Source organism: Numenius arquata, chromosome 5, assembly GCF_964106895.1.
Source record: "Numenius arquata chromosome 5, bNumArq3.hap1.1, whole genome shotgun sequence".
NCBI lineage: Eukaryota > Metazoa > Chordata > Aves > Charadriiformes > Scolopacidae > Numenius > Numenius arquata.
The window spans coordinates 58,746,148-58,772,504 of NC_133580.1; the positions used below are offsets into that span (position 1 = coordinate 58,746,148).

At 38.7% G+C, this 26,357-nt stretch overlaps 1 protein-coding gene across 2 annotated transcripts in view; it reads right to left on the reverse strand.

Annotated features, from left to right (window-relative positions):
* Positions 1 to 4,251: 4,251 nt before the first annotated feature.
* Positions 4,252 to 26,357, reverse strand: part of STK32B (serine/threonine kinase 32B) — a 171,702-nt gene continuing 149,596 nt past the window's right edge. For both annotated transcript variants that reach the window (XM_074147465.1, XM_074147466.1), the window contains 3 exons: positions 24,486 to 24,617; positions 23,641 to 23,705; positions 4,252 to 4,390 (listed from right to left, as the gene is read on the reverse strand). In XM_074147465.1, the coding sequence (XP_074003566.1) occupies positions 4,252 to 4,390; positions 23,641 to 23,705; positions 24,486 to 24,617 (336 nt within the window). The remainder of the gene's footprint in view (positions 4,391 to 23,640; positions 23,706 to 24,485; positions 24,618 to 26,357) is intronic.

The following is a 26,357-nucleotide window of genomic DNA, read 5'->3' on the forward strand; positions in this document are numbered from 1 at the left end:
GATGGATGGATTTGAGCCTAGTATATCCTCTGTTATGTATTTTGATGTCATTTTGAATAGTGTGCCAAGATCTATAACCAAGACCAGTCCCTCCCCACCCCTGCTCCCCACCCTGCCAAATCGACAGGAAAAACTTCTGGAAATATTTAATTAATCATTTTTGTCAAGATTGCAGATGAAAGGAGCCATTTGTATTTTATGACAGTTGGTAATTAAACATTTACAGTACAGTGCCAATATTTAATACACAATATAGAGGGAGCAAACTGAACAGAAGGTGAGTCTGGCAGAGTTTACCGTGGAGTGATGCTGTGGGAATGTGCATGTGTGATCAGAACTGTAACACCACAGAGCAAGTGGCATTGCAATAAAATGTTCTAGCAGCAAACTGCTTTTCCAGCTGTGTTAGACTTCCTTCCCTCTTCCCTGGAACAGAAATGAGAAAAAATATTTTATCCTTGAAATGACTTGGAGAAACCAGATGAGACTTTGGGAGTTAAGATCACTGGCTGCTTTTGCGAGGCAATAAAGCTGTATAGAATAAATGAGTCCCAAGGAGTTTCTTTTGGTTTTATGACTGCCCTGCTTTCTTTTTCTCTTCCATCTCACCGAGTATTTGGTAAAAACCTTCTATGTCTTATTTAGGTTGCCTTTGCCTTTCATTTCTGCTGGAAAGCAAGGCAACATTCATTGCAAAAGTCTATTTTTGTGTAATTTCCTCTCCCTCTAATACCACACTTGCACATGAGGATAAAAACCATTTGAACAGCCCTTACTCCTGTTGAAGTGATCAGAAATATTCCCATTTTTTCATAAGGATAAGACTGCATCTCCACCAATTGTCTGTGCCATCACAAACAAGATTAATCTGATTAAATGTCAGTGCACAATGTGCATGTCCACCTCTGAGCTGTCTACACTGACATTATGCTCCATGGAGGCAGAGATAAAGGGAGAACCATCTGCTAAAAGAGACAGTCAAGACAGAGCAAGTGCACCACACCCTAAAAGCATAATTCCCCTCCCCCCCCCCTTTATTTTTGACCCTGGATCTGGCTAATCCAGCTGCAGATGTGTACATTTTTCCTATGTCTAAAGCTGGGGGAGACAAGTCCCAGCCAAGCACTCTCAGGCTTACTCCCAGGCTGAGTGACTTTTTTTGTAGCACTTATTCTGTCATCACAAAGCACATACTGTATAGAATGACCTCTCTTCTTCATCTTCTGCACCATTATCAGGGGCTCCCATGACAGACCAGTTCCTTACAGCTATGGTGGTCGAAAGGAAAGATGAACTAAGAGTACAGGTTGCCCAGAGAGGTGGTAGATGCTCCATCCCTGGAAACAGTCAAGGTCCTGTTGGATGGGACTCTGAGCAACCTGATCTAGTTGAAGATGTCCCTGCTCATTGCAGGGGTGGAAGGTTGAACTAGATGACCTTTAAAGGTCTCTTCCAACCCAAACTACTCTGTGATTCTATATTAGGTCTCGACAATATAGCTGAGGGTATTCTCTGACCTGTGTAATAAGTAGGCAAAGATAATTATATGCAGCATAAGGTTCAGCTTGCAGTGAGTGGAACTGCCATGGACTCCGGATAAAGCTGATTGATTGGTGCCATGATTTCTTTTTTCCTGAGTTGTTTGAGAAATGGTCGTGTGGCAACAAGCGTGAAATTAAAGTGTCTGAGTGAGCTTGCATTCATGCACAGTACTCGGTGCAAACATATTTAAGTAGATGCCGTCTATCGAATAACCAGGCTTCTCTCAAAAACAGCTTAGTAAAGCACTGGCAAAGACACCCAGCAGCCAGCCAGATCAGACTGCTAATGTTTGGTAGAATCCTGCTGTTAATTAAATTCTATCCGCAGGAACACTCCACCCCCCCCAATTTTTAATACAGTTGATGCTGAACTTCTTACACTCTAAAGGCTGTAGATCTTTCCTTCAATAAACTTTTCATTCTATAAACCCAGGCTTACGGGTGGCTGTGTGTGCATTAGTGGGCAGTGCAGCCCGACAGCAGGGGCTCTCCAGAGCAGGGTGGGCAGTGATGCAGACCTGACATCCACATGGGGCACATTTGGGGAAGATTAATTTCAGATTTATTCTCTCCTCTTCCTGTGGTCTACAGGCCCAAGGCTGTGCGGATGGCATGAAGTGCTCTTTTGGAGCACGTCTTCTGGTTTTGTATCATCATCCCAAATGAATCTGATTTGGGTGCTACAGTATGAACCAAAATGCAGTAGGGCTGTAAGGTTGAAACACTAAATTAAAAAGGCGTTCCCAGACTGAATTAAGGCACTAGATAGTTGCATCCTATGTAGCTGATGTACAAGATCACCCACAATAACTCTTCTTGCTCAAAACAACCATAATCGTAGAAAAAAAAGCGAATGTGCAATTGCCTTTTTTCCCGAATGTTTTTCTAATTGGGAAATTTTACATGGAAAAACTTAATAAATCACTGTCCCTGCTTCCACAAACTGCATGGCTCTCATGTATACTACCTGATACATCATGGATCCTATAAACATTTACTCACGAGTAGTACCATTAATTCCTGTAGGATTACTCAAGTAAATAAAAATTTTCATTTCTTTTCAGGATCAAGAGATCCAGATCAGGATCCAAGGTCATAATGCATGTTGATTGGAACAGAAGAATAGGTGTTTCCAGAAATTATGTGAAATGTTATCCACTTTGGCCCTTCCCAAGTGAAATCCATATTTAGGAAAGAAAAAAAAAAAAAAAGGTCATTATAAGAAGGGATGGGCATGAAAGAGTTTATTCTGGGCAATGAAATTTGTCCTCTCATGGTCAGAGAAATTCTGCTCCTTTGCTTGATGGTATGATTATTTCAGTCTATGCCCAAATTAACCAAGTAGACCACACTCATTACAGATGTAAAACTTTTACCTTAGTACATTTTTAAACTGGTCTGTTGTTGATAGGAACACCATATCATTTCATGGAGCAATAAAAATCTGTATTTTATGAAAAATTTCTGACAAAATTACATATAATGTGAAACCAAATTTTAAAATAGATTCAAATACAAAGAACCTTCTTTTGTAAAAGACAGAATGGAAACAATACAGTAAAAACAGATTATTACAAATAAAATGTTTTCCACTTCCAAAAGCCTAACTTATTAATTTTAAAAAGTTGAAATGAAATTTGTTTACGGATGGTAACCCTTAAAAATAAAAGCACAATAGGACAGAACAAGCATGCATTTATTATCAAAATGTGGATGTACAAGTTGTAGAATACCATAAATATTTAGAATTGTGGGTGCTGATTAAAAAAAGGGCTTTCATGTGAGCAATACTTTGGATAAACTATTTTTCTTTCTATTCAAGATGGTTCTCATCCAGAATAGATCCATGAAAACAGAGACACATGTAACTTCTCCACGTTTTATAACACCTAACTATGGATCAGAACAAATTCTTGATGTTTGTAGCTCTCCTTTCTAAGCTGCTTTTCAAGTCCGGCTCAGTCAGCCTATTGTTACAAATAAAAAAGTCTTCCTTTGTCATGGTTGTCATACACTACTACTGTGTCCAATCCTGCATCCACTAAAGTCACTAGCAAAACTTTGACTTTGCCAGGGTCACATCTTTTATTACAAAGCAGAATGCATGAAGTTAAAGAACAATGTGAATACATTCACGCTGCAACTTTTCCAATGGGCTTCAGGTATTTAAATGAAATTATTCAGTGTTTGGCCTACTTGACACTACATTCACGTATTTACATCATCTACATCGGTTATAAACTCAACAGCAGGTGCTTGGAAACAGCTGTGCCCAGCAGTTTCACAAAATTCCAAACCGGACCATTTCAATTAACAAAGACAGAGAGGGTAACGTAAAGTCTTCAAGATAAAGCTGTCCCCAATATAACTTTGTCTCTTGCAAGTAGCCAGAAACGTGGCAATCTTTGAGAGGCTGCCTAATGAATTGTTTCAAGTTTTCTTCCAGGATTTTGAAAAGGAAAGTCACACTTACTTATAAAACTGTACTTTGTTGCTGATGGTCATTTTTCCAGTGGCGGAGTCAAAAGAAGAGCAGGGTCGGACGTGGAAAGTATCAGCCTGTGTGCTCTGTGGGTTTTTCCTTGGCTGGGGATCCTGCTTTCGGAGGAGTCAGATGTCCCGGGATCTGAGGGACGATGGTGAAGGCATGAACAGAGAGGAACCTTTCCTCTCGCTGCCAGGGTGGAGGCGTGTGAGGGGCCATGGCTCACTAGCTGCTGCAGCCTCTTGTGCAGCCGTGTCCCAGTAAATTGTTGTTACGTCCATCCTGGAGTTTCTCATGGCTCTGAAGGGATGCTCTGCTGTCCATGCTGGAAGTCTGTCCACTTTGATCCTGCTGCCTTCTTAATCTGCCAAAGGTAAAAACATTAATGTGGCTATCATGTGCAGACTGTATTGGAATGACAGCCGTGGCCTGCCCTGTGGGTAGTGGCATACACCTGTGTGTGAAACAAATTCTTGCACCATTCGGTCTCTACTGACTCCTTGAGCTGCCATTTCCTCTAAACACTGATGACTGCTTTCTGCTAAGGATGTGCAGTTGGGTCTCGGTCAGCCACTGCCCACGTTAAAGCCTATCATAAACAGTCAGCAGAAGAGAGTGCTGTCTCTGGCTTTAGCACCTCTGCTCAGACTGTAACTTGACAAAACCCTCAGGTAGCTCAAGGCTGATGAGAGTTGTTGACTGGACACACAACAGCAGTAAGCAGCTGCTCCCCTCTGCTGTCCTACAAAATTATCAGTAACCCCTGTCAGCACAAGAGAAAAAAACGTGAGCTGAAAGTATATTCAGTATTCCTTTGTTATTACTTCGTATGTTGTGGTTTCAAGCAACAACAACAACAAAATCTGTTTAGAGACTGCGAAGTCATCTTTTCGTGACATCACTTTCTAGAGAACAGCAACAGCCCTAGCAGCACCTTCGGTCCCCACCAATCGCTTTATCATCAAGATTCTCAGCGTTTCTGTCCAGCGCTGGTATCAGCTTCTGTGATTTTACTGTGATTCGTGTGATATTCAGTGTTTACCTCCAAATCCAGACACAATGTAAATACTTTCAAGGAGGGTGTAAAGATTTGTGGTGAAGCTATGAAGCAGAGACCAATTTTTTTTTGCAAACGTGAACAGCTGCTGTTCTGGAGAAATTTTTCTCTGACTGTTTGTTTTCTCAAAATGAGAAACAGCTGTTGATGTAGTCTTGAAAAAGGCATCAAGAGCTGGCACCAGAGACACTATGGAAGAACTTTTTGTTACATTATTAATGATATGTATGATATACTCCAAAAAATCTTTGCAAGTAACATTGGATGTGTGGAAAATACTCAATAATGGAAAAGCAATGAAATGTAAAGGGTCAGTTTAAAAGGGTAAAATACTTCCAGGTGGCTTAAAAACTACAGAGGCACCATCCTTAAGACTCAGAAAAGAATGTGAAAGGACATGAAATAGCTGTCATAGATAAACAGAGGAATAAAGGAGGCTATTTAAAGTGAAAATAATGAAAACACTGTCCAAATAGGTTAAATTTAGAAGAGCACAAACACTGGTACATTGAATAAAAAACTTTAAGACAGAGTGAAAAAACAGATTAGAAGAATAAATTGCTAAAAGCATTTACCCTAATAGTATTTTTTTCAAGTGCACCAGGAATAGGAAGGCTACTGGTGTCTCTGCAGGCCAATGGAGGACTGAGATGTTAGAGGAAAGCTCAAGAAATATAAGTCCGTAGCTGAAAAGTCAATGAATAACCTTCACCAACGTCCATGATAAATGAGCTTAAGGACATTCCTTTCTTTATGAGAAATTTGTCCATCATCTCCAGTTAAACCATCAGTCAAACAGCTTTAGAACCAGTCATTCAAATGAATGTTGACAAATCATCAAAACAGTGAATTTTCACCCAAGGACTCTAGGAAAATTGAAATATATAATTTCTGCACAGCTAAATGGAGTATCTAGCTTACTGTTGAAACTGTCTTGGCACCAAGGAATGGAAGACAGCAAATGTGATGGCGTTTTCTTTTTTTTTTTTTTTTTGATAAGGTCTTCAAAAGAGATCCAGAGGATAACCATGAGAGTAATTGAATCAGACAAAGTCTTGAACCGTCTTAGCGTCTGAGCTACTGGCCCTTATGAGACTAAGGTATTTATAGGCATCAGCAGAAAAGGTTACAGCGCTTGGAAAGTCATATTGCAAACTGTGGGTTGCAAACCTGTGCAAATGGCTAAATAGTGGAGTGAGGCAAATTTTGGCTCTATGGACATCTGAGAAATCATTGCATTTGTCTAAGACACACAAGTGCTTTCTCCTTGAATTCTTTTAATATTTACTTTGTTAATAAAATGCTGAAAAAGAAGGCATTTACTGTACTGCTAAAATTAATGGGAAAATATAAAGTCTCAATAACAGCATAAAGCAGGAAAACAGCAATTACTCTTTTTCAAACCACCAAAACTGGCACAAAGGCAGCATGTAAGGAGGACAGCAGGAAAGGAGAGAAATGAAGCTCATGCTGAGTTCAAAAGATACCACTGACCAGCCTTGAACTCTCACTCTCTGCAGAGGTAGTTTCTATTGTTGATTTCCATTTATTTTCTTTTATCCAGTCCCTACTCCCCAGGTCTATTATTGAACCATAATTAGATCATGGGGGTTTGGAAGCGCTAAAGAAATACATTGTTTTAGCAGTGCCTCCTTGTATTCCCTTTTCAGATATTTTCTTTTTCTGTACCTAGATTCACTACCCATATTTATCAAAATAAATAATAGGTTATTAATCTGATAATGTAGTAAAATTTTAACTGTTATTTAAATATTTAATAATTTATCAATTGCTTTATTCAGTGATTAAAATAATGTTAAAGACTTCACAATAAGGGTCTATAGTGGACACGCCAACACCTACTTACCAGTGTGTGCTGGGGGTTGGGGAACTGGACTAAGAATCAGGAGATGCAGACTCTGTTTCTATCTCTGTCACCCTTTGGGCAAATTATAGCCCTTTTCTGTGCCTCAACTTTTCTCTTGACAAGTGGAAACAATGTAGAGGGTGAAGCTGAGTGGGAATTATATTCGTCCAGAAACCTCACATGGTGTGGAGCTAGTCATAAATCTGAGCTGGATAAGTTGTGGCTAAGAAATAGAAAGAAAAAGAACATTGAAGCCATGCCTGGCCCGATTAGACCTTGTATTCTTCAAACCCGTGCCTGCAGGAGATTTTTCTGGGTAAAGTGGTGGCAGGGCATGTATAGGCTCGTACTTGCAGCTCTCGATTAGGCAAAGGATGCAATGAGCAGGAACGTGCCAAGCAACATGGGACTTTGCTTGTAGTTGCACATCAGATGTTGAGGCAGCTGGTGCTGAGAGCGATAGAAGCTGAGAGCTTTGTGCCTCTAAGTACTGCTCTGTGCCTCACAGGCCTGAATGAAAAGCGGAATCAGAGTCTGGTGTCTGTGATGATTAAGAAAAGAAGGTAGCATATATAATCAAGCAAAATGTAATTATACTACATATGTAATTACGCATATGTGCATTATTGAATATATGAAAATACAAAAGTAAAGAGAGCAGACTAGCTAAATCTAGCATGGAAAATATAATACTGAAGCAAAAAAAGACTGCTATAACTATGGCAGGCCAGAGTGAAAATCACAAAAAACTAATGAAGCCCAGCAGCAAACTTGGGGACCACCAGGGAAGAGCTTGCAGCTCAGCTTTGTTCACTAGATGAGGAAAAATATTGAAAGTTCATCTTTAGGCTGCTTAGTGGGATAAGTTCAATGAAAAAGGATGAAGAGTTGTGGATCCAGTACGACTGCTAAAATTTCAGATTTGCTAAGAAACTAAGGCCTCCTCCCAAACCACTGCAATTTCAGCAAAAATAAAATAAGGCAATTGGTCTATATTTCAATCTAGCTCCAAACTGCAAATAGGCTCAGGTCAAGACCTAAACAAATCTCACCACAGCAGCTGTTTGTGAACAAGCAGTTCTCTTCAGTTAAAATGCTGGACAGTTGCAGAAATAAAATTTATCTCTTGTTCTTGCTGCTTTGGTACCAGAGCTGAAGCACTCTTCCATTGGATGTTCTCAGTTTTACACAAATGTGGGCACCTCGACACCGTTCCTGTAATCATGGCAAAATAAATGTGGTCTGGGGCATTCTGTTTAAAAATGGCACTAGTGCAATAAATCATTTGTAGGGAACTGCTTTCCAGTGAATGACTTATCTTGCCTTTAAGCTGATGCAGCTACAAGCTGTGATAACTTGATAAAGGCCCAGGGAGAATGAATGGCTTGATGGGGGCTTAGTTGTGGATCTGAACCAGGTAGTTGTTCCTTTGCTGAATGCTATTGACTGAGAATAAATGGTGAAATGGCCAACTGCAGACGAAAAAAGTGAACAAATGGTTCTAGTGGATAGTCATATAAAAAAAAACCTGCAGAGAAGAGGGGATGAAAATGAGTTTGAACTGTGTCTATTACATTTATTCTATGACAATTCTCTACAAATACATAAGCAGTGTCAGAGGTAATTATGCTGGAAATTAAGAGTGGTTCTGCTGAACCAACAAAGACATAAGCTGAGTTTTCCTTCCCTTCACGACTGATCCATGCACATAGAAAAGAGGTGCTTTTGCTTTTGGTTTGGGGAAAAGGTGAGCATAATAAGATGATCTTTAGAAACTGTAGTTTTATCGCTATTAATGAAAACTTTTACATCCCTTGAAAGAAACCCTGAGGAGTATATAAATCTGTGGAACATTTATCCCAGTTATTCATCACAAGGAAAGGTGTCTAAGGTCAGAACAGACCAGGCATGTCTATGCTAGCTTTTCAAATTCATGAATCCTGGGGGACAGCTTGCTAAATAGTTAGAAACCCACCTCAGTTCCATGATTTAGCAGCAACAGATAAGTAATACTGATGTCTTGTCCAGATGGCCTTGCTAGAAGGCTAATTATGAACGTGTCTGAATCAGGAGAAAAAAATAACTGATCTATCATGGGGAATGGCTGTGCTCAGAAAGGAACTATTTCAGCTACATGTCTCTCTGCATGTCACTGTGGTTTGTTTACTGGAGCACAGATACAGAAGTTGCAAGGGGAATTTCAGAAAACCAACAAAGACCCTTATGTCCAAATACCACGTTTTTAGAATGTCAGTTGATAAATATGGTCTCTTTGAAAGGTAATATTCTCTCAAAATACTGCACCAAAACCTTTTCATTCTTAATAGAAAAGATGTAGCACATGAAATGCTACACATATGAAGCATACATTTCGTGCCATAAAGGTGGACTCTGTAAAGCACGAGGAGCCCTACTGTAGCAATATCTCACAGGGATACTTGCAGAGTTGGGGATACCCAGCACGTCTAGCCAAGATAGTGGTTAGCTGTAGCCAACACTGGAGTGAGACATCTTGGCACTGAGGGCAGGCAAGGTGTCAGTTTGGTGCCCACTGTTGTTGCCCACTACTTGCTTTTAGTTTAAATTTTTGTTCAGTGTGGTAGTGATGCACCAAAATTTGTTATACAAACACAAGTAAAAAAATGCCTGGGTGAATGAATCAGACGCGGTCAACACGACTGCTTCCTCAAGGTGGTGATGCTTTAACTCTTTGCACCCCATTGCTGCCTGTCCCTGAACACAACTAATCTGTCTTGATGATAACTAAGCACTGTCTTCCCAAGTGGTCCAGAATTTCCTTTAAAGCAATGGAGATGGTTAGTGGCTGGTCGTATCCCTCATCAGAATTGGATTCCTTGCTTGGTTCCACACAAAACAAAGATGAAACTCTCAACCCAAACAATTTGGTAAATTTGTGGTGCTCTAGAGCTCCACAAACTGTATCCCCACCCATCTCCTTTATTTCCAGTCAAAAGGTGTAAAAAGAAAGACTTAATGGGACTTTGGAGTCTAACTGTGGCAATTAGACTTGCTTATTTCCTCCTTGTGGAACAAGTACAGAGTATAACCCCGTGTTCCTCGCATTTTGGAGTGGTTTTATGCAGAGAAACTTCTGAGAAGGAACTAAAGGATTCGGACTGTGAAGATTAAAAAGGACTCACGCTGCCACCTCAAAGTCCAGCATCACCCTTGGTATTGGTAACTTGGAGTGTGATAGAAAGTATAAACAGAAAACTGTGGGGTAGCTTGAACTTTACAAATCTGTAGCATGAGAAGGCACATGTTTTGGTTTACCTCTTTGACCAAAATAATGAGTGTTCACTGGTAAGTAGGTGGTAGACAGGTGAAAGCTAACAGTGTTGGTCATATCAGCTCATTTTCTGGATCAGATCACCTAGCAGCCCCCAAAAGACTCTGTTCTCTTGCTTTGACACTGAGTAAAAATGTTCATGGCACCCACCATCTCTCATGCTTTAGCCAGAAAAACAGAGTCACTTCCTCAAGCTCACACAAAGCTTTATCTTTTGTAAAATCCCTTATTTAAGCTTTATATGAGCTCATACACATCAGTAAAAGTGCACATACCACAAAATCAGGGCAATCTTTTGGCAGTAATATGTAGGTTCTGCAGTGTGTCCACGTCTTTTAAAAAATAATGGGTTATATGAATGTGCATCTTATACGCCACTTTGAAAACTTCCCCCATTATTTCTCTGCCATCATTTTAACATCAATTGCAGGCAATGATTGTAGAAATATTGATAACTGAGCATGATTTCTGGGACAATAAGCCGCTTGGCTTGTCATCTGGCTGCCACTGTGGGGAATAAGAATTGAGTTTGATACATGGACACTTAATAATTTTCTGCCTGCATTTTTAAAGGTTTCTCTTATAAATTGGTTCTTGCTGTGTTCTATTTTTGTAAAAATTGAAGAAGCTGGCAGTATTTTACAATTGTAAATGAGTGTTACTTTTTCTCTTGTATCTCCATTATTCTGCTTACTAGTTTTCGTCTGCCAGGCTTTCATTCAACTACATTTTTTAGGGAAAAAGTAAAATAAAGAAGAAAGAAGTGAGCAGAGCATTCTGATCAGGTTATTTTTAACTGAATAAGCGTATATGGGAAGAGTATTTTTACTTTTCAAAACAAAATAGCCACAAAATACATCAGAAAGGAGTGAAATTTCCTGCATTTGGTTTCTTTTTAAAAAAGCTAGCAAAAATAAGCTGATGAGTTGACCAGAATTTCAGGAAATTTGCTAATTTTACACTTCCATCCATAAAGAGGAAAACACTAACCTTTGCTCAGTGTAAATCTTAAGGAAACATGCTAACAAAAAAGAACAAGTATGGTACTCCTGGATTGTCCACATCCTGTGGTGTGAGCTGCAGATCCCATCCTGCCCTTTCGTGCTCAGGTTTGCTTCCCAAGGAAAACAGGGTGCAGGGTGAGGAGATGGCATATGGTTAGGACACATGGACAGAGATAAGTCACTGGCCAAGTTCTGCGAAATTCCCTGATTTGAAGAGAAGTGCTCTGACTTCATAGCAACATATATGAGAACTAATTGATATACTAATCCCATTTAAGGTTAGGTTATCTGGTAAACTGAACATCCGCCAAACTGTCAAACTCTTCATGCACTTCCCATTCCCAGGAGGGTTCTTATGACAGGCAGCAAATAGAGCGCTGCATGGGAATGTAATTTCTGTATTTAAAGCATCGGTATTTGCACCAGAAGGTAAAATGGCACAGGGATTGATGCCTGGAGGCGAAGTGGCACAGACTGGCTTGCGTCGTCATGGCTAAGCTCTCTCATCTTCCAACCAGAGTCGTCGTATTCCAGCTGCCTGTTAGGTAGCCTTTGGTCTATGCTAACCTCTGAAACATGAAGAGAATTGCTTCAGAGAGCCATTTTGGCCTGGGAAAAATTGTGCCAGAGACTATGCTAACAACTGAGCAGTATGGAAAATTGCCTATATTCTGCCTTTAAAAAAATAGGCAGAAAACAACAATAAAAGTGAAAAATGTGAATAAGAAAAAAAAAGGAGAGTTAAACACCTGAAAAATGAGGAAGGATCCCAAAGAATGCCAACTGTGGAGATTTAATTAATTAAACTAATTAGATTGTTAATTAAAACTATCTCAAAAGACAATTGCATGTAGCTAGTGTTCTTTTTTATTAAAAAAACCTCTACACCTAACAGGAGCAGCAACAGTGGCAGAGCTAAACAATTGGCTCTTCTCTTTAGCTTGCGCACAGAGCAATCTCAGTACTGTTTTCATGAAAACAGAAATCACTGAGAAGCGTGTGAATTTGCTAAGCATTTTCAAGTAAACAAGGCAGGCCCAATCTTGCTTTGCACCAGAGGAGGCTTGGGGCGGCCCAGGGCAGAATTTAGGACCGACTGCAGCAGACTCAACACTCGTCACTCAGCGACGTCAGTGCTGAGTCACACAACTCCAAACTGAAAATTGGCGTCTGTAATCTCAGGTAATTTCCCCCTGCTCCAGAGTCTGTGGACCAACACGTGCAGAGCAGCTTTAAACGAAACACAACACTACTGTGTGTTTGTGTAATAGTGGCCATGCATGTTGGGAGACCTGGTAGGTCCAAGTAGTCACCTCATCATATCACTAGCAAGAGCGGATAATGTTCATGCTTATAACTTGTTTTTTATTGTCCTCCTTCCCACATGGCTAGGTATATATGGCTCAAATGCTGTTGCCCCACAAGTGGTGTTTGGTGCTGTAGGAGATGCTCTTGATTGCTTGACCTTGAGAGAGAGCAGGCAGAGGCAACAGCAGACGACAGTTGACCTGTGTCTGTTGGACTGGCAGCTACACATTTAGTTTTGCAGAAATGAACTGAGACCACAACTGTGGAATGGATTTTATGCTGGCTAACTCTAGACAGTGGAAAGATTAGTTCAGGCTCTCTCTACAGGACAGATAGAGACACTAACATAGAATAATTAGTTCCAGTCTAAGTTATCTAATATATGTGTCACAGATTAATCTCGGGAGGTACAAGTCTCTCCTTAGTGACCACTAAAGGAGCTTAAACTAAATAAATGATTTTTAAATTTATTAAAGGACTATAGTCTTGTTGCATTTCTAGAAAAACAGAGATACCTTTCCTCTCTGAACCACAGATTCAAGTCCCCTCCTGTCTAACAGCTGTATGAACCCACCACACACTGTGCTGCTTAGCAGAGCCAATTTGCTTCTGGATTAGAGCTAATTTACACCCACACTGTTCAGGCGTGCAGAAATTGAATAGTCCCATCAGTCTGGTACATAGCACACGCCGATAAACACTGCCAAGAGCTGGGTAATGAAGTCACCGAGGAGCACAGGGGTGCAATTGCCTGCTCATCCATGCAGTTGTGCCTATAGCATATTCAGACTCTGGGTCTGCCAGCAATGGCTTTTCTGCATGACTTGGGCTATATCTTGAAAAAACCTTTGTCATCTAATTCCCATTTATTTCAGAAACCTTTGAAAATGTTGCATACACCCTTTGGTGTAGGAGTTGTTCTGCGTCTAACCAATATTTACCTCAGTCTGTCTTTGACCCCAAACATGTACTCTTGGTACTGATTCTTTCAGTAGAAACAGTCATAAACTCAGGTCTGTTTTCCTAACACACTGTGACGTATGTGTTTTTATAGCTCAGTAGATTACCATGTAATCATTCAAATACCTCTGGTTTAACTCCATTTAAATTTAAATGACTGAGGCACAGACTAAAAGTTATGCTTTATTACAGCTGAATATGAAAAGTAAAATTTTGGAGGAAGCATCCCCAGGTAGCACAGATGTCTTCTTGTACCATTGATGCTCATGACGTTTACTCCCACCCCTTCCAAAAATCATTGGGGAAATATGCTCACACCATGGGTAATTGATTCAGGTTGATAGTTCCTACTGAGTAATTATGCTCAGTAAATGCCTGTGAATGTAATTTTCTATCAACCAGCAATTTATAATCAAGCATAATGGGTTCAGGTGCACATAAGGTGTGAGTGACATGTGAAATACTAGTATGTGGAAGTCAAGTGACAAATTATTCTGGATGCTGTAGCGTGTTGACCTGCAATGTCTTGAAGTCTCAGATTTACCCTGGGAATTGGTAAAGCAAAATAAGAGTGAAGAGATGAAGTAAATAAATGAAAACAGCAAATAATGCACAGCCATTTAAGAAAATTAAACTAAAACAACCAATTAAAGCCATGTTCACACTAGAAAAATAGGTGTCTCTTAGTAGTGGGTTATTGTCTGTCCAGGACCAGGTGCATCCTAAACAATATCTGTCTTGTTCATCCACATTGTAAAACATGAAATAGTTTTTCTGTAGATCCACATGCACAAGCAACAGGAAAGCAGCTATGAAATTTCCCAATAATGTATTGGGAAATTGTGGGACCACAGGGAGAAAATTTTCTTTCTAGTTAGGCAGAATCCAGTATAATAACTACAGGCAATTGCCCATGAATAAAGATATTTCTCAGCAGTGTGAGACAAAACTCATTCTCAAGAATGTCTCAAGACATTCATTTCCTAACCTGCCTTGGGTGTGTATCCTGAAGGCTGCTGGCTCACTCTTTTGTAAAGTTCCTAGCAGATAGATTGCAGTTGCTGTGAAATATTCTCTTATTTTACTCTTCTGATGAAAGTTGCAAGGTAAAGTGATCCTTTGGGTCAAGTCCAAATGAAATATATGGGGAGAAGGACAATTCTTTGTCCCCAACTAGAGTTAGACCTACTTTACGGCAAAGATATTCTCAACCACTGCCATCTCCCCTGAGACCCTGGATGTCAGGGCAGGACGATTTTACAGAGGAGTTGGAGTGAAGAGGCCTGTTAACAGACAGCAGATCACAGCAACAAGCATGTTTTTGCTAGCAGACTGAGAATTAAAGACAAATAATGACCTGGTGCCTGTGAAATACCTGCTGCCTTTGCAGTGATGGTGATGCACATGGCTGCAGCTCGGTAGCAGTGAACTGGTGTGCCAGATTGCCATGACAAAGCAGGACTGGACAGAAAGACAGCCAGCTATCAACAAAACACAGCCATTCAATCCCATCTCATTTCTTCTCTTTGCTTTTCTTGCCTCTCCCCTGATGCTGAGAAGAGGATCCTGGTTTCAGAGGCGAGTGAGGAAAATATTAGCTCTGACAACCTATTTGTGTTGCAGCATCGATTTCCTTAATGTGGCATTCCTAATTGAAACTGCAGCTCCATGGGAGCCGTACAGTCAATAATTTAAGAATTAAGGTATGTGGAAATCCAGTCTAGCTCCATCTGATTACTGGGACCCGACAATAATTCTCAGAGTGGAATAAGCATCTGGGAGGAGGCTGGTTCAGCTCTACCCTTCTCCTGTTCTCACAGCCACAGGCTTCCAGGGATCAGAGCCTGTGAGATTCCAAGGAGCAACTGCAGCCTGCACTGACCTCTCTGCTGGCTCATCTCTCTCCACCTAGTCCTCATGTAAGATTTCACTGCTAAAGTCCAAAACTTAGATTCACAAGAAGTCTACTGAACCTACAAGAAGTCTACAAGAGCCCTGTAGCTCTCTCATTCCCTGAAGGATGGACCCCCTGCCTAAGGAGACCTAGCTGCTAGTTCACTTGTGATCGCACAGCATAATTTGCAGCCTTTAGTTAATCACCAAACCTCCCTACCAATGTATGGGGAAGGTGGGTGCCTCACACAGGGATCCATAGAAACCACCATATTGAACATCGAGCCGTCTAGGCTAGTCACTAAGGTGCACCCTAAGGTGCACCCACAACAGGAGTATGTATTATGCCCCAGATGGTACACAGGGGAATTATCTCTAGCTGAGTTTCACAACCCTGACGTCTTCCCAGGGGCTGGGTGCCCGATGACCACTGAAACACAGCAATCTGAATCTTACCTAAATCTCTTACTGCCCTAAATCTACTTTAGTTTCCTTAGTTCCAGAAAGGATATATATGTACTTGCATATGTATACCCACGCACGTACATTTTGCTGTGCAACCCTTGTGTTATTATGAAGATGGAGACCTTGTAAACAGTGAGACAGCATAAAGGCACATACCCAGCAGTTCCATCTAACACAGATTCCCACCTCTCATAGTAGTCCATTTCAGACACTAGAGGAGACTGTCAAAGAGCAAGCCAAATGGAGACAAATGTCTGCTGAGACATATCCTCCTCTCTTTGGACATTTCCAGACTTTCCAAACAAACGAGTGCATTGGGGAGGTCTCAAGACTTACAGACCTTGATGGGTCTTTCTCCATGAATTTCTCTAATCGTTTTCTGAATCTTTTGGTATGCTTAGCATCCAGAGCAGCACTTGGCCACATGCTGTATTGCACAGAATAGCATGGTTTGTCTTCTCTTAAACCTGCAGCCCAATAGCTTTGTGACCTCGAGTTACCAGAAAAAGTGAATAATCATTGCTTAGTCATCTTCTCAGTAAGTTTCATAACATATTATTTTTTAGCCTGTTTCTGTCTTTTCAGTTGCCTCTTCTCTGAGTTTAAACTAGCTCAAGTTATGAAATCCTTCAACATGAGCCATGCTACACCTCTGATCAACTCTGTATCTTTTTTTGAGATAGGGAGGTAGAATTATACACAGAATGGAAGATGCAGGTGTATATATATGAACATATATCTATATAAACACAATGATGTTCTGATGTTAATGATGTTATAGCTTACTTTGCAATTTTGGCATTGTGCTATCCGCGGTCTTTTAAAAATCTCTCTCCGTCATAACTGAAGCCGATTTAGAGTCCATTGTGCTAATGATAAAGTTTAGATTATTTTCTTCCTAATGTATTTGCATTTATCAGTACAGAATTTCAGCTGCCATTTTTTTGTTACCCTGCAACTCATGGGCAACTCAAGAGTCAGCATGACTCTTTGCAGTCAGATTTGGTTCTGACTACTCTGGTATCAGAAGTGGACTTTGTCACCTCACCATTCACCTCCCTTTCCAGCTTATTTATGAATATATTCAACAGATGCCCAAAGTATCATAATGACTGGCACTAATTGTGTTACACCATTACTGGCTTTTTTCTGCTTTGCTTCAGCAACTGGCCACAAAATGCTTTCCTAAAACAGGATGAAGAGTTCAGTCTTCATCACTCATTCTTAATTAATTGGAGACTTGTAACAAGTGAGGTTTTATGCTAGTTTAGGACATGAAGAGAGAAGAAGAGAAATCATAAAGGTAATCCCTTATGGACACTGAACAGTCAAGACCCGTCATGTAACCTTCATTTATCATAGATATGATTTGTCCCATGTAACCTATTAAAAAATATATATATTATATGGTGCTCAGAATCATACAGTTTTGGTTCATCTCCAAAGTGTGAGATGTGCAAATTAAGATTTTTCTTTTCTCTGCCTGTGAAATGACTTTTGATTAGTCTTTATGAGGTGTATTTGTGTTTAGTTTTCTGTAAATGGAAAAGAATTGCTGGACTGCAGTGTTGAGGATCTGCATCTGTTATTGCGATCCTTCCAGGACCGCGTTTCAGCACAGAGAGTGCTCTGATATATGCATCCCCACCCAAACTTTCATTCCCAAATGATGTCCATTTGAATGTCCATTGGATGTCCATTTGGAAGTGTAGCCACTGCACAGCTATGGTTACTTGCTTGGGAAAACTGGCCATTTTTACTGGAAGGCTTTGAAAATGAGGTTCCAGGTACTAATTAGCCTTTTTGTTTTTTTTTTTTTTCCCCCTCCATTAAACTGTGAAGGGAACACATTATTGAAACAATGGCTTTTTTATGACCACTCTTCTCAAAAGAAGTGAATTTGAAGGTATGCTTACAGAAAAATAACCAGCTTGGACCTGCTATGCTCAAATCTTTGGGCAGCTTGGCTCACGAAGAAGAAGGTCACATTTGACCTGGTAATTCTAAGCCAGTAATAATGAGCAGGAATCAAAGGCAGAAGTGAAAGGGCTTGTGTGACCAAGTAGCAGTTATAACTGCCCAAAAACAAGCTAGGTTCAATCATGTTCAGAAAGGTATCTTTCTAATTAGGTGAGATTGCAGGAGCAATCTCCAAAAGCAGACATACCCATTACAAAAGGGACAAGAAAGAGATGAGTGAAGAGCAGTGCAACCACTTGAAATGCTCAAGAAGACATAGATTTAAACCGAATTGAGGTCAGCAGAAGTGACAAGAAAAGAAAAGTTGTGCTGTAGCCTCATCCAAAAAGCATTCAGATATTATGGAGATTATGATAATATAAATATCTCCAGAGACACTAAGTGACATAAAATACCTATTAAGAAAAGTGCATTCATTCAGGTATACTGCAAATCGTTATGAATATTCAATTCCAATCAAACTGAAATGAAAGAGAGCACTCAGGGGCTCTGGATTTGAATCTGAAAAGACAATTGAAAGGAAAGAAAAGCAACTACAAAGAAAGAGATAATAAATTTGATCTTACAAAAAATGCAAAGAATATTAAATAATCTTTTCAGCTATGATATGGAAAAAATCAGACAACATAATTTTGAGCATCTTAATATGTTTAAAATATGCTCCCTCAACTTTTGCTGTTTATTTTGGGAACAGGGAGCTGTCTATTTGCCTAGAGCTGTTCAGGACCTTTTAGGAAAGAAGCAGGTATGGCCAAACAGTAGGAATCACAGTAGGAAAAGAGAGGGAAGTGTTCATCATCCATCTGACTGTTTCAATTTGTGGCAGAATTTTTTTAGTGTTGTTGCATTGAACAAATATGGAGAAGAGAAAGAAGGTGTACCAGCAGTTTAGGAAAGGGACAAGCCTGTTCAGATCAGTGTGGACCAGGCAGCTGAATGTCACAGCAAGGCTACTGCAGGACATTAGTATTAAGTAAAAAACCCACCAATTCCAAAGTCATTAATAAGTTTTTAAAATTTTCCACAAAAATTGTTAAAAATATGGGTATTTTGTTCATCTCTCCCTCCCATTTATTAAACTAGCTCTGCAGAATTCTAACCCATTTTCACATACCTTGTATATATGAAATATATATTCTGCTCAGTAAAATGTGGCGATATGATTTTGCTTTCATTAGCAGGCTGATAATTTTGATGACAAATTTGTGAGGCATCTAACTGATGGATTATTCTGCCTGAGGAGCAGATATTTCCTGTGTTTTCTCCTCTGTTCTTTGTTTGCTCTCCTCTTTAATCTTAAAGACATCTATCAGGGAGAGGAAGAGGCTCAGGAACCATAAAGGATGAGAAATGTGATTCCACTACAAGCAAATATTGAATCTTATTTCTTCATTTTTGGCTATTTCAGGTTTTGGACACTCATAAACAGATGTAGGTGTACGTGAAGATCTCCTTAGCGCTAACAGCACAAAAATAGCAAACTAATCTCAGCTTTTTAATAAAGCTATGAACAAACAGTGTGATTTTATCTTTACAATCTTTCTTTCCCTGCCAAAGAACTTGAAAATATAGCTTACAACTTCTAAATAAGATCAGCTTCTCAAAAAAATTCTGGCAAGTCTATAGGAATACACATTCAGATACTGCAGAACATTTGGTGCTGCATTTCTAGATATAATAAAGCATCTATCCATAGAAACAGATTTAAAAACAGAAAAAAAAAATCATTTGTCAGCAAAAGAATCCAAACAACTCCCTGAAAACAACTTCAGATCATATTCTCCAGCTAAGACCCAGTATATGGACCATTTTTAGCCCACAGTTTATTTATTTATATGTTCAAAACTAAGTAAAAGATTTCACTGAAGCTCTTAAGAAGAGCAGAAAACACTTCCTGCACCACATTCAAACTGGGAATGTAAAAAGATTTTCTTATTTTATTTTACTTTGGATCAGGACAGTGGGTACCCCTCTCTTAAAGGTACTGCAAGATAATGTCAATGTGGACAGATGACATACACCCGTGTCATGCCAAAAGACACACATGTATTTTAATTTGTAGCTCACATTCAGTGAAGTATAGATTTAAATTAGAATAAAGCCTTCCACCTAGTGACACTTCAGTCACTCTGGTACCTGAAGCACTGGCAAAAATAAAATCAAGGTATCTTTGTTTGCTAGAGTTGCTTTCTGGCTTTTTATACAGAGAAACTGGGAATAGTTGGTCTTCCCTCCATTCCTCCTAATGTCCCCAGTGAATTCTGAATAGTATCAACACAAGACACTGTGTGATCAGGAGTGTGTAAGTAAAGTTATACCAATCTAACTTTTGTTACCCACTGCTGGTAATCATTGACTTCATACTTTATTTTCTAGGAAGCCCTGTACAGTTAAATACAATACATAAAGAAAACATGGCTCCAAGTCCTCCTTTCCTAATTCCTATTTTAACAAAAAACATTTGCTCTATTATTCTGCAGTGTACATTTGTGCTCTCTGAATGTATACAATATCCTATTTCTTTTTAATTCCTCAAATCTTTCATCCCATCTCATAACTGTTCAAACCATAGATATCAGCTACATAGTTAAAGTATAGTCCAACCAAATAAATTCCATTCAAGACAATGTAAGACTTGCTGAGAAGGAGTGTTGCCTGAATGCCACTGGTAAAGCCATCTGGAAAAACATGAGCCTTTTTAACTGACCCTACTCATTTGAAGGCTTGGCTTAGCTAAAATGGACTCTGTCTTCCTCATGCATTCATCTTGCTTAAAACATTTCTATAAATACCAGCTTCCGATTACTTAACTGCAGAAAGCAATAGAAAAGTGAAAATGTGCACATTCTGTCTTTGCTGGTATTAACTTACACTATTAAGTTATTTCATTCAGTCTCTTGAATAATTTTTTAATTATTTTCAGCCTAGTAAGCCTTTTCTCTACCCCATCCCAGCCCCACCCCTTAACTGCAGTCTAAGAATTCCTGATAGTCTCCCAGGCTTCTTGGAAAGAAAATAAATGTCATGTTTCAAGATTTGCAGTATCTGTTGCAGGATGAAAGATATATAGCGAAAGAGAGATACAGCATGGAAATATCAGCAGAACATTCAATAAAAACAGATCCTACTTTTCATATTTTACGAGTATTGGATTGCAAGGTGTTGTGGAACTGGGGTGGTTAGTACCACACTCTACGTACACATCACTATGTCAATTTATGCTGCTCAATTAGAAACACTGAAATTTTTCTTAGAATCCTTTTAGTTTGCAGATTCTCATCTTTTCCCTTGAAAGATGGGCTAAGTTTTTTGATTCACGCTTTCTTAGGATTTATGTAGTGTCCTGTGCCACTGAAGTAAACTGAGCAGAAGGCTTAAATCACAATAAAATGTATTTTTTTGTAGCTGAATATAATGAATACCTAAGGAAGTATGCAGATATTTTCAAGCAGCTAGACTACATAAGCAATTCTGACTATATAGAGGAAAGTGCAGGAATATTGAAACCTCTGGCTGTATTAATCTGAGACTGATTTAAAGCCCTGCTTGGGACTGACACATCACCTAATGATACCGTCACATATTATTGGATATAGTGTTTGTGGGAACAGTTCATGTCTTTCAGCATCTGCAGCTGTTCCAAAAACTTGATTGGCCATGTGGCTTTGGAAGTCCATGCAAATACAGCCTCAGCCTGTACATACACCCTTGAGGGCATAGAAAGGTCTGGGAAAACTCACCATGAATTACCCTGGTGCATACTGTGTAGCTTCTCTCTGGTATAAGGACACCTGTGTCTGTTATTCCTCTTATTTTGTTCCCATTAACTTGAATTCACTTTGCACTTCAAAAATTGGACCTCTGCTTCCACCCTTATTAACATTTTTGTCTTTGAAATGTATTACAGAAGTCTCTCCATGTCCTTCAGCTCCAATAAAATTTAAACAAGAAATGACTGTGATCTGCCTTAAGACAATGCAGGATCTGTTGGAGGTCTGTATTAAATATTGTTCTTTTACCTTGTGAAAGCCAATCAAGCAATGACAGAAACACATGCCATTCTGAATGAAGTGCATGTGTTTTATCTTTTGCTTCCATTTCACTTGTACTCCATTTAAACTTCTCCTTGATCTCTCATCAGCCTCTCAGAGTCCTTTATGGCTTGTCGTGTTACTGTGGTTATTCAATATGAAAAAAAATGGAAACAAAAATTCCTGTGCACTGCTAAAAAGGATTGAAGAATAACACAGTAAAATCATGTCAAAAGAAATTGTCAATGCTAGTGAACACACACAATGAGATTTTGAAAATGTTTTGACAAAAATCTGGTATTTAATTTTATCTTTCAAAAGATGCTGTATATTGGGTTTCCTTGGTACATGATTCTGGAGTGAGAAGCTTATATCTGGACATGAACTAGTTGTATGAACAACTTTTGAAAATACATTAAATTGATTTGTCATTGTAATCTTTTTCCAACCTTGTTATTACAATCTTAATCACTTTGATTTTTATGGGTTAATAAAGCTCTTATAAAGTTCAGTTCACTGATACCAGAACTGATTCAGACCAGTCCACCAAGACCCTTCTGAAAACCTTTTACGAGCTGTCTTGGTCTGGCTTTCCTTGTTTATGGCTCTTACATAAACATATAGCCCTCTTGTGCTCAAGATCATGCAAAAGGACATGAAGAATCTGTAGGACCTTTCATTTCTTTGTAAGACCTTGCTGTAGTTTCTGTGAGCAGTCAGTACTGGGCATAGACATGTCCCACGGATTGTAACAGGAAAATGGGGTTATCCATCACATAATTTCCTTCATGACATCACATCAACTGTGCAGAGTTGGCAATCCCATTGCCAGTTTTAACTACAGAAAACAGTAATTATCCGCATTGTAAACATTAAGTAGATAGTCACAACTTTTTAATTAATTTCTAACATGCTTTGGCAGAGGAGTTGGACTAGATGATCTTTATGGTCCCTTCCAACTCTAAAAAATTCAGTGAAATTCAGTGAAACATTTCACAACAAAATTAGAAAGGTTTTCAGATATAAATAGGTCAAATAAAACTACTCAATATACTTGGATGAAATGCAATAATTTGACCAAAGACACAAACAACTCCCTGTCATGAGATATATCCATTAGTACAAACAGGTCCACAGTGTCTGCAATTCAAATCAGTAAACTATGTGAAATGCAGTGTATTAATTGGACCAGGAAGATTCCTCGGGATTCAGAAGTGTTTCTATGGATTTTGGCTGATGCTTAGACTATAAAGCATTTGCTTCATGTCTGATATAGTTAATATTTATCTCTGTTGAAATAACTAGTGTTGAAATTAACTTTTTTATGGTGGTGAAGAAATAATAGAGTTTCCAAGTCAAAACACTGCAGTTCATCACATTAAAATTTCATGAGTTATCACTTTCCTTGGTTTTGTTCAGTTTGTGAAAAAACAGTCCCTTGTATTGTATTCCCTTTGCTTATTTGCTAACAGTTTCTCTGGAGAGTTTCAGTGACATTTACCTTATCTCCCCAACATACTTTTACCACTAACACTTCTGCTTGCTTTTGGAGATGGAAGAAATACAAAACCATCACACCAGAGACTGCAAGAGGAAGAAATCAATGGAAATCCAGCCTTTTAGCCCCTGCTGCTGTGATCGTTAATCACTTTTCCTAACACTGGAAGGAAAAAAAAAAGGATTTTTCTCAAATTAATTTCAGTAGTGAATGCTAAACAGGGATTAAGAAATGCACTTACTTCTCTCTGTTGAATATGATGAATTCTTTCCTAACAGTTTCCAAGCACTGCTGCAGGTGTACGTTCTTTAAAAAACAGCATGAATAGGTTGATTAAAAAAGATGGAAATCATAGACAAAAATCACAACAACAGAAATGACACTGAACAAAACAAGCTTCTGAATGACCACTATCAAAAGTCATTTTGAAGACTCTTCAAAAGTGGGCAGTGATAGCAAAATCAATCCTTCTTTCTTTTGGAAGAAATTCCTCACAAAGAAATCCTTGTGGATTTTTATGTCTGATAGCTCTAGGAAGAACAGTTTGCATGAGCATTCCAAATAATTAGAAGTAGCAATAGAGTTTACAAAACCTCACTGAAATGAAAATTCAAGTCTGGAAAATCGTTATTTCTTAATCTTCTCAGAAGCTTAGACTGTTTATACAATGGGTCTTTCTGTGTGGGACAAATTAATCAAGATTTCAAGAGACAGCTTTAAAACATTTATAAATAACAAGCTTTTCACTGCATATTTTTCATTTTTTGGTACTAGCAGCAGATAAATACTCCTTATGACTGTCTGTCCATGTGTGGGAAGCGTATTTGCCAACTGGCAACACTTTTTCATACTTTAAATGAGCATCTGTGAGAATCTTAAAAATGATTACAACTTAAACATGCTGTTACTATTTGACTGAAATAAATGGTTGCTTTTCATCTTGCTTTGGAGGTGGTTTAAGTTATATGTAAAATGTCATAGAGGTCAAGTCTATTTTCAGAGGTGATAAAACTGAACTTAACTGAGTTTATCCATTACAGAGTGTAAATTAAAAGCCACTGACTGCAGCCACAGTCCCCAGCTTACCAGTGGGCAGGTTTCCTTAGCTCCATCTTTGGATTTGTTTTTGGCAAGTCGCTTTTTCTTTTTGTGGAGAGGCTTGGACTCCAAAATCATTTCTTCAAGTTCAAATGTAGGATCACAGTTCAGTCTTCCTTTCTGGTACAAAAGGACTCAAAGTTACTCTTTGAAGCATCACTGTGTTTTCAGTTTGTCTGGCAAGTGTTAATAGCATGAATAATGATCCAGCTTCCCAACTACACCTGTAAAATGAAAACTGTCTTTTTAGCCCTGCCTGGAGCGATGCTTGAAGTTTAAGTAAGGGAGGTAAGACAAAAATCATATTATAGAGTTAGATCCTCTTCCTGCTTGTATACAGAGGCACTCCTGGAGTGACTACAACTATGTTGCCCTATTGAGAGAGAGGGATCTAGCCCAGGGTCATAATCACAATATCAGTTATTGCCATAGAACATAAATGGCAACTGTAATAGTGCAGGAGGGATGGGGAGTACCTTTAAGACCTTACTTGTTAAAATTTCATTTTCTGAAGAGTAGCAGGTGGATTCAGTTATCCATGATAATGAAGGAAGGAGCCGGCTTTTTCAGTTAACTGTGTTTATATCAAAAAAGTGGCTCTTTTATGTTTTCTCTTACCCATTACTTAGATTACTTAAATATTATGGGTTCTCCATTTTTATGCTAATTTTTCACGCTTGAACTAAATCTTAAGATTCTTTGTTGTATCAAGAAGTCCTTTTTTAAGCAGAATGGATGGAAATACCTTTTCTATGTGGTTGCTTCCTTCCTTGATTTTTTTCAGATTCTTCCTTCATTCTTTTCAGGTTCTTGATTTTTTCATATCTTTTCAGCATAAAAGTTTACAGGAGCATAGTTTATGCCTTGAGGGTTTTTTTCCATTCTATTCATTAGTGCAGTAAAGCCATCTCATGACAACATTTGGGATGAACTGTTCCTCTCATATAAGGATAAGAGCTCAGATATTGCCAGAAGATCTATGGTTCAGCTGAACCCAATACATTTTTTAAAAGTCACTACTTGGCATCCTAATTACTGGATCACTGTTGTGCTACTCCTGTAATCAGAATAAGATGAGTTCTTTTCTTCTTATTATTTTCTCAACACATTTCAGAAAAACTTACAAACAATTTGAATTGTGCGGTGGAAAATCCTAAAAGCAGCCTGTTTTCCCCTGGGACTTCAGTCACACCATTGTCACCATCAAGGTGGAAGTACTAAGAGAAGTTATACATAAACGTCAGATACTATTTAGTAACCAAAGACACTAAGCAGTAAAACCACATCAGAAACCACTTGTATAACTTGTGGTGTCCTACAATAAAACCTTTGATTTAGAGATCGCTCTATCATTTTAATTCCTAGCAAAGTCTATATAGTCAAAGTATGATATTAGTCTCTCTAGATGCCTTTTCCTGCATACTATCGAGTTAGCTTTAGTAGAATTTATTTGTTTTTTATTAATGGAGGTTTATATCTTATTTATATTTACTTATAAATTTATTTATGTTTGATCAATATCAGTTCCTTTCCTGAACATGTACAGTTTTAAGATTTTTTTGAGCACTTTAAAAATACATCACTTTAATTCTGAGGCTTTAAAAATGAAAGCAAATTACATTTAAATAATTTCTTGCTTCCTTCATCAAATATTAACAATACAAAAAAACTACTAACAATTTATGACTACAAGCTGAATATGACAAAACTAGCTAAATCATAAAGAAACAAATGTACTAGTTAGGTAAGAATGATGTTTATGGAATCAAACTACACAGGGAGAAATTAAACAATGAGACCTTCCTATCACAGGCTTTCTATGCACCTTTTTGCCTGCAGAAGGCAGACAAGTTCCTAATA